This window comes from Aquarana catesbeiana, linkage group LG07 (assembly GCF_042186555.1).
Source record: "Aquarana catesbeiana isolate 2022-GZ linkage group LG07, ASM4218655v1, whole genome shotgun sequence".
NCBI classification, from domain to species: domain Eukaryota; kingdom Metazoa; phylum Chordata; class Amphibia; order Anura; family Ranidae; genus Aquarana; species Aquarana catesbeiana.
This window is the reverse complement of record NC_133330.1, coordinates 54,003,568-54,019,964: the sequence shown is the minus strand read 5'-3', so window position 1 is coordinate 54,019,964 and position 16,397 is coordinate 54,003,568. Positions and strand designations below refer to the sequence as shown.

The following is a 16,397-nucleotide window of genomic DNA, read 5'->3' as shown; positions in this document are numbered from 1 at the left end:
GGTGCCTGGCTGTTGGACTGATCCAATGCCTTCAATACTCGAGTCACTCAACCTTGCAATCGCTTTCCTATGAATTTCATTTTTACCAGGCCCAGCTGGTAAAATATTGGCATATTTAAGAGATTGAGGCTTGCGTGTGCATTTATTCACATTTTTAAGGAGTTATGGGGGATAGAGGGTGCTTTCTGAGGGAGCAGGGAGGAATTTATACCCAACCATGGAGCAAATTGGACTAGGTTTATTTTTTGCCATCCCCCGATTATTGGGAGTTTTGGTTTCTGTATTCTGTATTTGGAGGTTTTCTTATTTATTCCATTTTCTCTATTAGTTGATCTAGATAGACTGGACAGGAGCGTCTTCAGGACAGGATCACATTTTTGACCCAATAGACTTATTACTGAAGTGCCTAAAAAAACAACAACAACAAAAAAAACCATGCTATTCTGCCAGAAAAAAAAGCTCATGTATTTTTTGAGCAATGGGAGTGACGCTACATGTGACGCAACGCTCAGAAGTTAACATAACCATTGAAAACAATGGGATTTTGTGGTTATTTGTGACAAAATGCTCAGGTGTGACTAAGGCCCAAGGTAAGAAGATTCACAGATGATTCACAGTACTGAAGTCATAGCCAGGCAACTAAATACTTTTAGGAGGTTAGCTTGCCTTCTTATTTCTCTCAGTACAAGTTTCCTTTTAATGGATAACGGCCCAATAACAGACGAGTGAGGATCGCGGCCTACTAGGACTGAAGCAGTGCTCCCCTGCCTTATGGAAGGACAGGCCATCACCCACACAAGCAAAGACAGCAGTGAGATAAATCCTCGTTGAGGAGAATACTACCCAACGCCTTTGAGGATTTTTATCTCATGAATATTCACCATCCAAATTGATAATTCAAAACATTAAAACCCTCCAGTGATATCGCTTGTCTACAGAAATGCATTCTCACACGTATGGACCAGCTCACGAGATGACTGCCCCCATGTGGCGAGGTGACGTCATTTCATAATCTACAAAAAGCAAGGCCAAAGGGACCAGAAAAATTCCTTGGCAAAGGGAACTCGGAGGAAGACATCGTTAAAAAGTCACGACATTCCATTTGGAATTCTGATATAGATTCAGTTTCCACGAGGTATCTGGCTTTTTTTTTTTAATCTAATTTTTTTTTATAAAAAATATTTTTACTTTTTTTTTTTTTTGAAATCAATAATGCAGTTCTCTATTAAATAAACCACTTTTTTTTCTCCTAAAACAATAGCTATGCTATACATACACGTTGGTCGCCAACCTTTGACGTCAAGTACCTGCGTCATCACAGGTTAAGGGGGGAAACAAAATGGAGCAACCAAATTTAAACCCAGTGCCAAAGAGGCCAGTCTGGTCCCTTCGGCAAGATGGGCGTCTTTTAAAAAAAAAAAAAAAAAATGTTGTAAAGTAGTTCTAACGCATTGCCTGTAGTACAAATTTTAGAAACTGCAATTTAAAAAAAATAAAAATAAAATAAAAACAAGCTCTAATAAAAAAAAAAAGAAAGGAAAAAAAAATTAGGAGAAAAGAAAAAACTCACAACTGAACATTCAAGTGTTAAGGAAAAGCTAAAGAATACAGCTTGGAAACTAGAACCAGGCACTTTTCATTTTCCTCTGTAGTTTTTAGGTCTATTTAGTCAATAAATCACACGCAAGCACATACGTGCCATCGTTTTGCACACACAGGCATAGAACAAAATTTTCCAAAGAAAAAAAAAAAAAAAAAAAAAAAAAACATATATAGCCCCTTAGCTACAGCTTAAACTCGCTGATTTAGGCAACTAATAGCAATGGTATACAATTGATAATTATCCACTCCACAGACATCGAGAAACAGAACCCAGGCCTCGCAAAGCGGAGGAATCCCTTAAACCGGTTACACTTAGGCATGTCAGAATATAGGTTTGGCAGTGAATCACTTCAAATCATAAAGGTATTCTTTTTTTTATTAACAAATAAATATTAGATGATCTCCATTGTACCAAAACTGGATATAAGGAAAAAAAAATAAAAACAAAAAAAAAATAAAAACAAAAGACCTGTGCAAAAATACATATTTCAATATGTACAATCATTTTCTTTTTTTTAACAAAATACGTTTCTTGAAATAGGGATACTTCAATTTTTTTTTCCATATGATAGAAGAAATTCCAAAATAAGATACAAAAAGTAGGGTTTTTAAAGTTTTTTTTTTTTTTTTTTTTTAAACTTATAGTAATTCATTTTTTATTTCTTCAGGTTAAAGAAACAGCAGGAGTTTTAAGGAATAGCTCTATAATACAATCATATTGCCACCTTGTAGAGAATGGTATGGGCTGTATTTTTTTGTGGACAGACTAGTAAGAAATTCATTAGGTAGCAAAGCATGCGCCCCCTCCTGGCCTGAATGGTCAGTGATTTTTTCCTATATTCACCTGGAAAGCATAGTTTTTAGCTTCAAAGGGCCAGAAAGTTTGGAATATTCCTTGCGCTGCCCATAGCCGTATGAAGGAAGCATAATTAGGATCTCAGGATTATGGACAAAGAGGCGATTAACGCTGTACATTTCCTGACTTCCAAGCCATTATATGTTAAAACAAAAGCAAGTTATCCCTTGATAGCAATCACCATGGGGTAGCTAGACTTAAGCCTGGTACACACAATCAGTTTTTTTTTCCTTCAACCCAGCAGACTGAATGAAAAAAAACTGAAACACTCGGGAGGAGATCCTGTACTAACAATCTGATGTTAGTACTGCAATCTCCCCAATGAGTTGTGTTCTGATCGGGGGATGCTCCCCCCCCCGCGCCAAAACTCACCGGTCAGCGCTCCATTGGCTGAGAGCGCCGATCAGCAGACCCTTTTCATTCATGCCCCTTTGACAAAAGCAGGACCTTTGGCCGGCTGCTGTACACACGGGTCGTATTTTAGCCAGTTTCTATTGAACCGGCTGATATTTGGCCCGTGTGTATGGGGCTTTAGTTTCCACTCACTGGTTTTTCACTTGCTGTCAGAAGACAAAGCAAACCAATCACAAAAAAAAAAAATATATAAAATAAAAAGTACCACGGAAAAGATTTTCATGGGATGACTTGCACTTGTTTTAAGAGTCAGGTGAATAAGACTAGAGGGTAAAACCCTAAAGGGCCATTTACCACTTAGCTGAGTGTTAACAAGCATTGCGCTAGGGTAGCCATTGAAAGTAATGGGCTGCCAAAGAACCCCCAAAATGCATTTAAACAAAAAAAGCAAGCAAATGATCATGTCTTGTAAGGTGGTGTGTTGTGGTGCACTACAATGCAGGTGTGTTGGGGTACCATTCAAAATGAATGGCACTGCAATGCATGTTATGAGTTCCCCTATTATGGAAGTCTAAATGCCCCCCCCCCACGGTTTGCATTTCATAATTAACTAATCTTCTAAGATGATATTCCCCCAAATATTGGTATTTAAGACAGAGGTGCCAACATAGGACATACAATGTTTGATTTAAGTTTTGTTTGGAGTTTCCATACTAATTTTTGATGGCCAGAGTAAATGGTTCACCGACAACATCAGATTGCCTTTCATACCAATGGGCACACATAAGAGATGCCGAGGGACCAATAAAAAAAAAGGACACTCGGGGGGGCCTGACTATACTTGTGATGATGCTGGAACTGGCTAGAAATGTGGGTCCATTTGTACATTTTTAGGTTGGGTTTCTTAAACCCACATGGCTAAATATTAATGACCCGGCCCTGCCAAGATTAATTTTATATATCAACCAACTGATGAAGTGGTAAAAGAATTGCCCATTTCATACATGAAGAATTGCTGCTTCCAGATTTACTGAATATTAAGCAGTAGAACAAAATCAGCCTATGAGAATACATTGTATGAGCCGCTTTCCTGCAACCAATGAGACTCTTCCCCATATGTTGTAATTAGCCATATATCATGGAGCTATAATTGATTGCTGGGGAAGGCTAACTTTTCTCAGCCAATCATGATGCCCGAACATGGAAGCTTAAGTAGCCCAACTGGACTATTTGGAAACATTATTATAAATCTCTACGGCTGTTCATGTTCAGTATGCCAGAAAATTGGGAATTTTTTTTCCCATTACCTATACTTGTATCAGCTGGTCAACACATATCAAAATGAATTTAGCTGAGAGGGCCTAATTTGTAACCCTTAAAGTGACTGTTGGATCTTTAAAAAGCACATCACATGCAAAAGAAGACTTTTCCTAGTCACTTGTCCCACCAGCCATCCTTCCAATCTACGACCACCTGAAGAATCTTCACATTTAACACATCCAGGTGGTCTCAGATGCCTGGTCCTCCTCCTCTGTGCTCCCATCCGCCGCCCCTTGTTACTACTGGGCACAGTAGTGGTGTAAGGGCCCCACAGTGTTTAGTAGGGGGTGGGGTGCAAGGGTCGGATGTGAAGATTTTTCTGGTGACTGTAGCTCCTGAACATTGGGAAGATCAGAGAAATGGCCATCGGACCAGGAAGGTATAAAATGTCTTTTGCAGGTGGAGTCTTTCCTTATTTTATTTTTTTTTTTTTTTAAGAGAGCCAGTCACATAGAAATTTGTAATAATCTGAAGTCCCACTCTGTTATATTGCTGTAGCCTTTACCATTCTGTCTGTCCTGATGCTGGTAGTTTGTTACTGGATTTGTTTTGTAGCTTTGATCCGGATGAATAAAAACCTTCACAGACACTATCCTGTTATTTTACTTTGTCTCACACTTATATGTAGGCCGAGTCTAAATCCATTTCAGACAGGTTCTCTTTAGAGGGTCCTTCCCTGTCTGCTATTCACTGGCTCTGAAGCAGCCCCAGAACTAGTATGCAGCCCCTAAACGAGAGACTGGCTTCTATCAGAGCCCAATCACGGGTGTTTGCGCCTTGGCATCAGATCTCCCTTTAGGCTGGGTTCACACTGTCGCTAATTGGATGCGGGGGTTTCCCCGCATTCAATTTGCATAGCAGGAGATTGTGACTGGCTATCTATGGAGACGGTTTACACATCACCGCTGCAGCTCCGATGCAAATTACACAGGAATCCTGTGCATCTTTTGGTCCCTTTCAAGTCCGAATTCAGCCAAAAATTTGGGCTGAAATCGGACCTGAAACGGTAAATGGAGTCGCACCGGACTCCTGCTGTGAGCCGGAGCATGCTGCAGCGTGAACCAAGGATTAAACTCTGCTCTGAGAAAGATTTAGGCTGGATGTGCACTTTTGTTGTTTTTGCTCAATACATTTTCCACTGAAATCAGTGGAAATTCATCAAAAACACATCTCAACACGTCAACTCGTCATAACGCATGTAAATGCATCATGTGCATTGCAACACACGCCGAAAACCCTGAATGTTAATTTGCGATGACATGTTTTTATACACTTCTATTCACTTCAATAGAAAAACGCATAGGTGTGATTCTATTGGACAGTGAGCTCTCAGGAGCAGGGCCCCACTAACTCTCTTGTACTGAATTTCAATGCAACTCTACCATCTCCCTTTATATTTTATAGTGCTGCACAAACTTTTGTCTCTATATAAATTCTTTAAGTTCCCTGGCTGTGCAAAGTCTGAGCCCTGATCTGAAATCACCTGATTTGACTGGTTTCTAGAAGAGCTGCTGTCAGAACCTCATATCCATCTGAAGCCGGCCATCGATGGAGCGTTTTTCTTTTCTGTAACTATTGGTTGCCGGAAAGAAAATCACTCAATTCCCCGCCATCAACACAGTAAGTGTTGATGGGGGAGTCCCTCCCGCGTAGCCATTGTGCATTGTCTCCACCAGGTGAACACCATGATTATTGCTAGTGGTTATAACAACCGCTAGCAATATTCGCATGTAAAATCTGACAGGCTGGTTGTACCCAAATTGATCGATCAGTTTGGGCACATTCAACTTGCCCATATATGGGTTGAATCTCCGCTGGTCCCTGATGAACCCTCTATGGCCGGCTTAGAGCAGCACTTCATCTAACACCCAGTGTCACTACCGTTGCTTCATACATGTGGTCAGGCTTGACACACAGCCACTGACTCTGCAGGTAATCATCCTTCCATAAGTGGAGGGATTATCTTGTCCTAGGTGTATTGCCACCTTCCTAACACATCTGATATTGTGTGCCAGGTCCATGAAATCAACTGCTACCTCTTGTGCTTGTGGCAGTCAGTTTGTTTTATCTGCCATGTGACTCAAGGTACAATTCATGGACTGGCACTGCTCACAGAGCCAAAGAAAGCCAAGACCACTAATCACAACCTCACAGTACAGCCCAAGATAAACGGTCCAATGCACAATTGGGAAACAAATCCCCAAAACATATGCAATACATCTCTGCAATTTATGCCCATTTCTCCATGTTTTGTCTTCTTGCAGTAACCTGACAACTGTCTCTGCTGCACTAAAATCCCAAGCAGTGTTGTCAGCCCTACCCAGGACTATAGAACACCATCCCCTTAAGTTGTGGAGAAGGGGAGAGGTTTCGTAGTTCAGTGAGGGGATCAAACTGCTGGGGATTTCAGTGCAGCACAGTGTTGCCAACTACAACAGAAAGTTACACTGGATTTCTGGCAGATTAACACGCATTTTTTTTTCTTGTACTGACAGCAAGGTGCATGTATTGCAGGGATATACTAAATACGTTTTTACATTGCCCAGGCATATACTTTAAAGCTGTGTACATAAAACTGTGCTGCTGCTCCACCTTCTCTTTCAACTACATAACACTGGTCACCCAGATCTCCCCCCTAAACCCGCCACCAGCTTGCAGTTCAGGGGCCAACACAGCAATCCCAATACTGAGCTCCCAGTGTTCTTGAGCTCCCTGGCCGGCCGCTGCTCCTGTCACTCAGGCAGGTGCAGTGACCAATCCTCCTCTGTTAACATTAGTGCCGGCTCTGCGCACAGTGCTGCCACCCACCCTGGGAACAGCCCTGCAACCACATTTTAAGTAGTCACTGCTGGATGAAACTAAAAAACTATTTCAAGACTTTGAACTAAAGGTTAATACAAGGGGTCTTCAAAAAGTTTTCACACTTTTTAAGATTAACTATAAAAGTGCAGAAACTTTTAGAACCCTCGTACATGTCAGTAGTTGTTCCTGCGCTCTGAAAATGTTGCCTACTCCTTAGTTAGGCTATTTATAAAATAATGTGAAATGTATCTTTGAGGGTCCTTTATATGCCAATCATATACAGTGATGCAGTAAAAAAAAAAAAACAAAAAAAAAAAAACGACATTTGTGACTGAAGATATTTTTCTATCTTTTTAGCTGCCTTAAAAGAAAAATTGACATCAGTGAACAGTAACTTATGGTGAGCCACTGGAAATACGCCACTCATGTCAATCTCTCGGACTTTGTGTAAGCCTCTAAGGCACGGGTGCTCAACATGTGGCCCTCCAGCTGTTGCAAAACTACAAGTCCCATGATGCATTGCAAGCTGCTGACAGTTACAAGCATGAATCCCAAAGGCAGAGGCATGATGGGATTTGTAGTTCTGCAACAGTTGGTGGGCAACAGGTTGAGCATCCATGCTGTAAGGTTTAGCGGTCCTTTCAAATCTAAAGGCGGGGGGCCCTCTGAATAAAATCAATTCTTGAGTGGAAGTGTTAAACTTGGTGAATGTAGCTGCCCACAAACAATTCCTAAACATCAGATGTAATTATATTAGCTGCAAACAGCTGCAGGGACAATGCTGATGCCAACTGGAAGTACCAGCACAGTACTCTTGATTTGGTCATGTGGTAATAGATTTACGGCCTGGCCGGCAAAAATGAGACTCACTGTCAATGTAATTACTAAGATAGAGAGGTCATACGGCTGGGGATTTTTGTTCCAGAAAGCGTGGCAAAATTATGAGCTGCTGTTTCACAGGAAGCAGCGATTGGCTCAATACAGAACACAAAGGGAGATTGTTTTTTCAATTGCTTACAAGAGAATATTAAAGAAAAACAGCACACTGCCTGGGAGTGAAAAAAAACTTGCATTGCTTTTAAAGTAGTACTAAAGTTCCCCTGTCACCAACTGCGAACAGATAGGCTCTTTATTGCAGAAGAGACATGCAATCCCTGTGCTGCAAAAAAAAAAAAAAAAAAAACACCTACTTGCCTGCTCGCAGTCTCCTCCAGAATCCAAACTGAGCTGTGTATGCGCAGCTCAGCTTAGGTCGTAACAAACTGCTCGGACAGGATGAAGTTATAAAAATGACTGCCTGGTTGGGGAGAAGCATTGCTCTGAATTAAAAGTGAGCCAAAATGGCTGCCAGAGTAAGGTCAAAGTGGCTGCCAATAGTGGGAGGGGCCTGCTCTGACCAAAGTCAAGACAAAATGGCTGCTAGGTTGGGAAGAGACGTTTACTCCAACAGGGGAGCCAAAATGGCTGCCAGGTGTGAAACAAGCAGGATTGTTCTGACAGAGCAGAGTCAAAATGGCTGCCAACATTGGGAGGAGCTGCCAGGTGTGAAACAAGCAGGTAGATAATTGGTCTGACAGAGACTAGAGTCACTGGAAGTGGGAGAGGCAATGCACTGGTCACAGGGGAGTCAAAATGGCTCCCAGGTGTAAAACAAGCAGGCGGGGTATTTTTCAGACAGAAAGTAGAATCAAATTGACTGCCAATAGCGGCAGAGGCACTGTCCTGGCTAACAGGAGTCAAAATGGCTGCCAGGTATGAAATGAGCAGGCAGAGTATTTGTCTTACATAAGGAAGATGCAAAATGGCCACCGATAGTAGGGGAGACACTGCTCTAACAGGGGAGTCAACATGGCTGCCAGGTAGGAAACAAGTGGAGGGTATGATCCTGACAGAGTAGAGTCAAAATGGCCACTGATCATGGGAGAGGCACTGCTCTGACCAACAGGGGATTCAAAATGGCTACCAGGCGTGTAACAAACTATTGCTTTGACAGGAAGTGGAGTCAAAAACAGCTGCCGGAAGTGGGAGAGGCACTGCTTTGGCCACCAGGGGGAATCAATATGGCTGCTAGATGGGACACAGCTGACAAGATGAAAGACGCATCATGCACTTGATTAATCACCTTCTACCACACGGTAATCTTTGGGAGAGTTAACTAGATTAGTCTGCCTCTTCATTTGGTTTTTAGTCTGAAAACATTACCAATACAATCACAGTAAGTTAAGCTGAAAACAAAGAATGCTTCTGATTTACTAAAATCTGACAAACTCTTTGAGAAATTATTATTGACGTTAAAACTCCTCACAGCTTCTTAGCAAATATAACCTGGAAAAAAAAAGGCTGTCCAGCCCGATCAACAGTCTCATTCAATAAACTTTTCTCTTTTTTGTAGTTGTGCTATTTTTGTTTTAGTAGTTAATCACTGGATCATTGCTGTTAAGGGGTAAAGCCGTATTCCTCCTCTTAAGGTCGTTGCGTCTTCTCCGATGGACGTTGTTCGACGTCTGAAAGTTACAGTGAAGTGTGCGTTCTCTCTCTTTTGCTCTTGCCCGGGCTGGAGGACAAAAGATGGCGCTCGACGCAAATCGAAAAGCTTACAGGTTTGTAGCGAGAGGCTCAGTCCACTAACACTGATAGAAGCGGCCGCGGGACTGACTGCTACACACATGGCTTCAGGGTGAGGGGGTTGGGCAGAAAAAAATATCCTGGTCTGGCTGATGCATCCAGAAATCGCTCTACACCTGAGGACCGCAGAGAGTTAGAGAAAACTCAAAGGCATCTTGGAGCCCAACACAGCCAGCCGGAGGTTGCTGATTGTTACCATACTTGTCCAGTTCGTGTAACAATTAACTGTCAGGGACGTGCCTTTGGCTGCAAAGGAAAGCCAAGAGAAAAAAAAAAGTCACCATAAGATAAATGCAATGCGATATTTCCTGTGACCCCCACATGAGACATAATTTATATTCCAGTAGCAGTAAGGACCATTCTACACTCCACCACCAACCACAGAATGAAGACAGTCACCAGCACTCCAAAGAGACCCTGTGAGGTTCCGTAACGTTGACATTTATTACATGCCGACAGCTGTAGCCATATAAAAGTGAGAAACTATTGGACTGCTGGTGACGCTCTACATTCTACTGGACTTAAGAAACAGCGCCATCCATTGGAGCTGATTTACTAAAATTGTAGAGTGCAAAATCTGGTGCAGCTCTGCATAGAAACCAATCAGCTTCCAGTTTTTTCTAACAAAGCTTAATTGAACATGCTTAAGTTAGAAGCCGATTGGCTACCATGCAGAGCTGCACCAGATTTTGCATTCTCTAGTTTTAGTAAATCAACCCCCATTGTGTTATTACACCCAAATACTCCACCTTGTGATGATGAACTATGGTCATCACAAATTGCTTTGAGAGAACACGTCACAAACCCAAAAATAATGAAAAATCCATTACTTAATCTGATGTCAACTCTGTAATGGTAATAGCAGCATAGACTAGCACATTACCAAATATAAAATTTAAACCGTGTTGCAGAGACTTCTGTATGAGGGTAGCTAAGTTTGATCTACATGGTCCCACACTGTGTGGGAACATAGCCATCCTCCTTGCTGTGCTGCCAATATGGACTACTGTCGTTTGTGCCAACACATCTAGCGCCATGATGTACAATCATAGTATCATAGTAGGTAAGGTTGAATAAAGACAATAGTCCATCCAGTTCAATCTGTGTAGGTGTACGTGTGTCAGTGTTGATAATCATTTCCCATATCCCTGTATGTTGTGTTCACTAAGATGCACGTCCAAGAGTCTATTAAAACTATCAATACTCTACGCTGACACCTCCAATTGTGGAAGAGAGTTCCACATCCTTATTGCCCGGACAGTGAAAAACCCCCTATGCAACTTAAAGTTAAACCACTTCTCCTCCAATCTCACTGTGTCCTCTTACACTCTCTGAGACTGAAAAGCTTTCTTCCTATGCTGGGATCACCATTGAGGTATATGTAAGCACTGTAAACATCCCATCCAAAAGAACTCCAGCCATGCAGCACTGCCCATGGGATTCCTAACAGCAAGACCAGGAAAAGAGCAACAATGCTACAGGGTCCTGTCCTGCTCTCTGCAGGTGGCCCCTTGTGACAAGCCGGTACTGGAGTTGTAGTATGGGGAGAGCATGGCACAGAACTGCAATATTAACTGTACTGCTACCCCTGCGGAGGGCATGCAGGGACATTTATAAGGGGGAAAAAATAGTATGTTAAAAATTATTTGCAGATTCTAATAAATGGCTGTGGTTTAGAACAGTATTCTGGAATAAGATGTTATTTCAAGATGGAGAATTTAGTGACACTCAAGCAGTAATTTAAATATCCTTGCTAAAAGAACCATTGTTACTTTGCCCAGGACAATGGCAAGGTAGGAGAATCTCTAAAAAGGGCAACCCCCAACCTGCATAAACTCACTTCACCTGCACCCTCACAGCTTCTTGGCTCCACTGCGAGCAAGCAAAAATACTTGGCATAAGACATATGCTTCTGCTCCGCCATTGCAATCCCCTCTACCCCTTGTCTCCTCGGGTGCCAGCTCCAGTCATCCGCCCATACATAATGAAGACAAATAGGATACAAATGGTTGCACTTCCGAAAAAAATCATCTCCTTTATTACGCATGCTCTTCCATTGCCAGAAGTGCCAAGTATTTTTGGTCATATACAAGAAAGACAATTGGATTCAAATGACTGCACTTCTGAAAAAATCATCAACTTTATTACAAATGTAAAAATGTCAAAAACAGCAGACAAGACACTGTGGGAGCAGGGGATAAAGTCGATGTGTTTTAGGCTAACTGGCGCTTACTCATGACAAGTGCTTGGTGCTTCTGGCAATGGAGGAGCATGTGTAATAAAGGGGGTGATTTTTTTCAGAAGTGCAACCATTTGTATCCTATTTTTCTCCGTTATGTACGGACAAAAATACCTGGCGCTTCCTGGCAATGGAGGAGCATGTGTACTCCCCTGTGTGATGTGCCTGGACCTAGCAGCCAACTACTAGGCCCAACATTGCCACATGACCTAGGAAGTTAGGTCACTGGCACAGCCAATCACAACCCAGGGTGCAAAGGAGCGAGAGGCACCAAGCGAGCATATTAGGATGGAGAGATGAACTTCCCAGAGAGGAGGTTTAATAAAATTCACCTTTTTAACCTTTGTTACACCTTTCTGTCTACATGCACTGACGGTTGCATAGCAATCTGCATGGCAGATTTTCTATTTGTGATAACAGTGGACCATGTCCATGTAATGTGTGCCCCCTGAGCCACTTCTGTAGTCTCCATCTGTGACAAACATATGAGAACAATTGGGAGGTAGGGTCAGGGAGTTGTCGCCCTGTAACAGGAAGTGATCTCCATGGCAAGATCTTCAGGTATTTTACTGAAAGCTGCAAATTTAAAAATATAAAAAGTTTCATTTGAAGTTACTTTAACATGTTAATGCTTATATACTGGTTACATTTAAAGATCCTTTAAGAGTGAATATTAAGATTCTAAGTCTGGCTTCCTTTCAAGTGTAAATTCACCTTTCGAGTAATAAATGCAGTCCTAAAGACGGTCTCCTTTCCGATTTCCTCTAGCAGTCAATTCTGAACATGGAGAGGATAATTTATCAAAATTGGAGAAGCTAGAATTTGATGCAGCAGTGCATGGCGACCACTCCTATCCCTCATTTTCAAAGCTTAAATCTGATCTCCAATTTTACTTAAACTTTAGTTTGGGCCAAGTTGGCCCAAACTATTTTCTACGCTAATAGATATGCCTGCTGGGCACACTGCATAAACTGTATGTCGCCAAAGATACAGTATATAGCATTTTGTTCCAGCTGTGGGATGCAAACATCTGTTCCACACCTGGAACAAAAATGGAGTCTGGCTGGGCGGTGCTCAGCCATTCATAGGCAGCCTTGTAATCTTCGTATACAAAGCTTCCACGGATTGGCTGAGACTACACACAGCTGATATAGGGCGCACGTATTAATGCACAAAATTGTTTTTTTGGCTCAACTGACCTGTGACAGTAAAAGGTGGAGATCAGATTTAACCGAACAAGCTGACGATAGAAGCTGGTTGGTTAATATGCACAGACGCCCCAGATTCTGTCTGCTCCAGTTTTGACAAATTCCCCCATTAATCTTTTCAGGTCTTCATCAGAAATTTGTTATACTATTAGGGCCATTCACACCAAATGGTCTTATGCTCTGTATAACGCATGCCTGCTGGTGTGTGCTGTGAAGGGGGCATTGTTAAAACGCATGGCTTTCTTTGTAACTTTATTGAAATGTCACAGAATTACATTTAATTCATTTCTATGCACTGCAGCGTGTTGCAATATGGGGTAGTGCATGCATACAATGCAGCTTGGCCTACTTTTTCCAAGCACACACCAACAAGGCATTATAGTGAGCTTAACAATTAGGACAAATTGCCTTTTCTATGCTTCAGGCAATGCACATGGTGTGTGTGGGCCCTTAAGGAGCACCTAAGTGAAGGAATAGCACAATGAGGAGAGTCTCATACGTCCCTCTCAGACACCACGAGCAAGGTTTCCTCACGGCAGTTTTTGTCTCTGCCCCTCCCATGAGGCCGGGAGGTGAAGGTGTCGCTTTCTTGCAGCTGGACTCTCCAATTATTTTCTTATTCTATGATGTGGAAAATCCCAGAGACACAACAATGCGGCTTGTAATTCGCCTTGACAGCTACCGCGCAAATCTCTAACTGGCCTTCTTTGCACCACTCACTGTTTAAAAAAAAAACACATCAAGCTATCGTGCTGATGTCGCTGAGAATAAATAACATTTTCTTGCTGCTCCCTAGATGAGAGGAAGGTTTTCTTGGAACGTATTGCAAGGACCTCTCCCAACTTCCAGGCAGTGCAATATTTTGGACGTCAGCATTTAGTGATCATCATCTAGGCACAAGTATTTGCCTGGCAGACTCACACCAACTGCAACGCTCTGCTGCTCAGCTGCTGTCCATCTAGAAAGCAATGGGTTAAAAGCTGCTCAGCTTATTGGGAAACAGCGGTTACCATAGCGATGGCTGCAGTGCAGTGCACCCCACCCCCTCCTCCCCGTGCTGTCAAGTTGATGATCGTCTGTGCTATCATCCATTTCCTACCAGTAGCGGCACAGAGAATGAGCATCATTCAGCTCGTCTGCTGCGATGTTATCCAATTAGTAGAGCCACTCTTTGTGGCCTACTTAAGGCCTACTCCACACAATCCATGGCAGTAGCAGTGGAATGGGGCTTAGAGTAAGAATCAAACCATGTGTCGCCAGCCCTTCCTCAGCCCTACACAGTTTTCCTGCTCACATATGCCTCATTTCCACTGAGCGGATCGGTTTGGGTCGGTACAGTTTGGAAGGCCTAGAATGGTCCGGCCTATTCAGGAGTGAGCGTTTCCACTGCAAGTCGGACCGCCAGGGGCCATACGTGGGTTTAGAAAAAATGCCTAGCGTGGCATCACATGTCTGCCAATCAGTGGAATGTATCGTAGCTCCGCCCTAACCGAACCGTACTATTTTCTATGGCCCCACATCTGAAGCAGGACCCAGAATGGTGCGGTTCGGTTGTATGGGCCGCTTTCATAATGGAAACTCTCAAAATAGCGTACTGTACCATACCGCTCAGTGGAAGCAAGGCAATAGTTACCATCACTGGGCACTTTTTTGAACAGCCCCCCATACAGGGCTTGAATTTTGGCTAACTTCTACCAAATTGGACAAATTTAAAACCATGGGTGGCCCTGCAAGCACTGGGTAGGTAGAAAATAATCAGCCGAACACTAATTGCATCCTCTCAGATGCCGTCGCCCCTGCTCGGCAGGTGCCACGACTGCCAGAATACAATGGAGATTCTTCCATCCATGCTGTTACCATAGATAGAGCACAGGAAATGGCAAGGTGAAGTATAGATGTTTGTGACATACACAAGGCCCCAAAAAGATCAGGCTATTGCATGATCAGTGTGACAGTCCAAAGGAGTCACTCAGTCCAGCACTTCCAAAAGGAGCAGATTAGTGTTACAGAGGTGTATGTGCAATTTGCACGCTACGCTTGTGCAACCAATGCCAAGGGAGAAGATGTGCTGAATCACTGCAGAAGATTAAACCATTTCTAATTATGGATGTAATAAATAAGAATCAGAACCCCCGTCGAGGGTTTACAGTTTTCCGGGGCTCCATTAGAGAAATTTCCCTCCACTTCCTGTCCTGCTGACAATGGTTCCACCAGACAGGAAGTGAAGGGAAAATCTGCAACAGGGACAGAGACAGAAATAAAATGTGACTTGAGTGTTAGCCTTCCACTATTCACTGAAGAGAATCATATGCATTTTTGTCTGTATTGCTGTAGAAGAGTTCCCCTTACTTCATGTCTGGGTCAGGACACAAAGTAAAGGGAACCTTCCCCACTCTACCCTAAGATAAGAAAATAAAATATTTTGTACTAACTGTAAAATACGTTCATTGGAGGACATGGCTTCTGCTCTAAATCATCACCTCCTGTAGGTGTCGCTATACCTAGTAGGTGGTGATCTAAAAAGAGAAACTGTGAAGCTATTCATCCGCCAATGAACAAGAGTCAAAAAAATACATAATAATTTTGGGGGGAACATAGCTTTTAGGCTCCATTCACACTTGTACGACTTTAATGTCCAAAGTTGCATGACAAGTTTCAGGCCATTCAAGTTGCAGTGACTTTGAAAAGGGGCCTGCAGTACTGTGATGTGACTTTTGATGCAACTTTGGGTCAGAGAATGTAAAGTCAGATCAAAGTCGCACTGGAAATCATGTGACTTTGGAGACGCGCTAATGTCTATGGAGCCTTAAGGGTATGGGTGTTTTCATGGAAAGAAATCATTTGGAGAGCGCCATTTTTGGACTGCAAGTTGACAGCTAAATACACAACAGAATACAGAGAAGATTATTTTACCTGTCAAACAACTTCTGGAATTCTATTCAGCCAGTCTTTAACATGACTCCTCATAGCCTGGCATGCGGGAGGGCCCCCCCCCTTTTTATAAGCTCAGTTTTGTAGCTTCCTGTGTCACATCTCTACCCCCACCCCGCTAATGAACAGAATGGTGACTTCAGAAGCTGCAGAATTGAAACAGTTTTCTAGCTGCCCATTCTGGTGGACATATGGATCACAAAACTGGCTGAACAGATTTGAAAATCCTCTCTCAAGTAATCAAGAATTTAACCATTTGCTAGGAAGTTTAACTTTAAAATAAGACCTGTGCGAAGAAAAACATAGAAGCTGCCATTGCTGAACGCCTTTAAGGCTGGGTTCACACTGCTATGCGGAGCGGCTCACACCAGGGGTCCGGTGCATCCCTGTTCACCATTTCAGGTCCAATATTGGTCCAAATTTTTGGACCAGAAGACGCACAATCTCCAGACATGCGAAT

General features: G+C 42.7%; 1 protein-coding gene across 1 annotated transcript in view; it reads right to left on the bottom strand.

Annotated features, from left to right (window-relative positions):
* Window positions 1–1,119: 1,119 nt before the first annotated feature.
* ATXN7 (ataxin 7) overlaps window positions 1,120–16,397 on the bottom strand; it is a 182,939-nt gene continuing 167,661 nt past the window's right edge. The window contains exon 14 of the mRNA XM_073592174.1: window positions 1,120–9,805. Within this exon, the coding sequence (XP_073448275.1) occupies window positions 9,788–9,805 (18 nt within the window). The 3' untranslated portion in view covers window positions 1,120–9,787. The remainder of the gene's footprint in view (window positions 9,806–16,397) is intronic.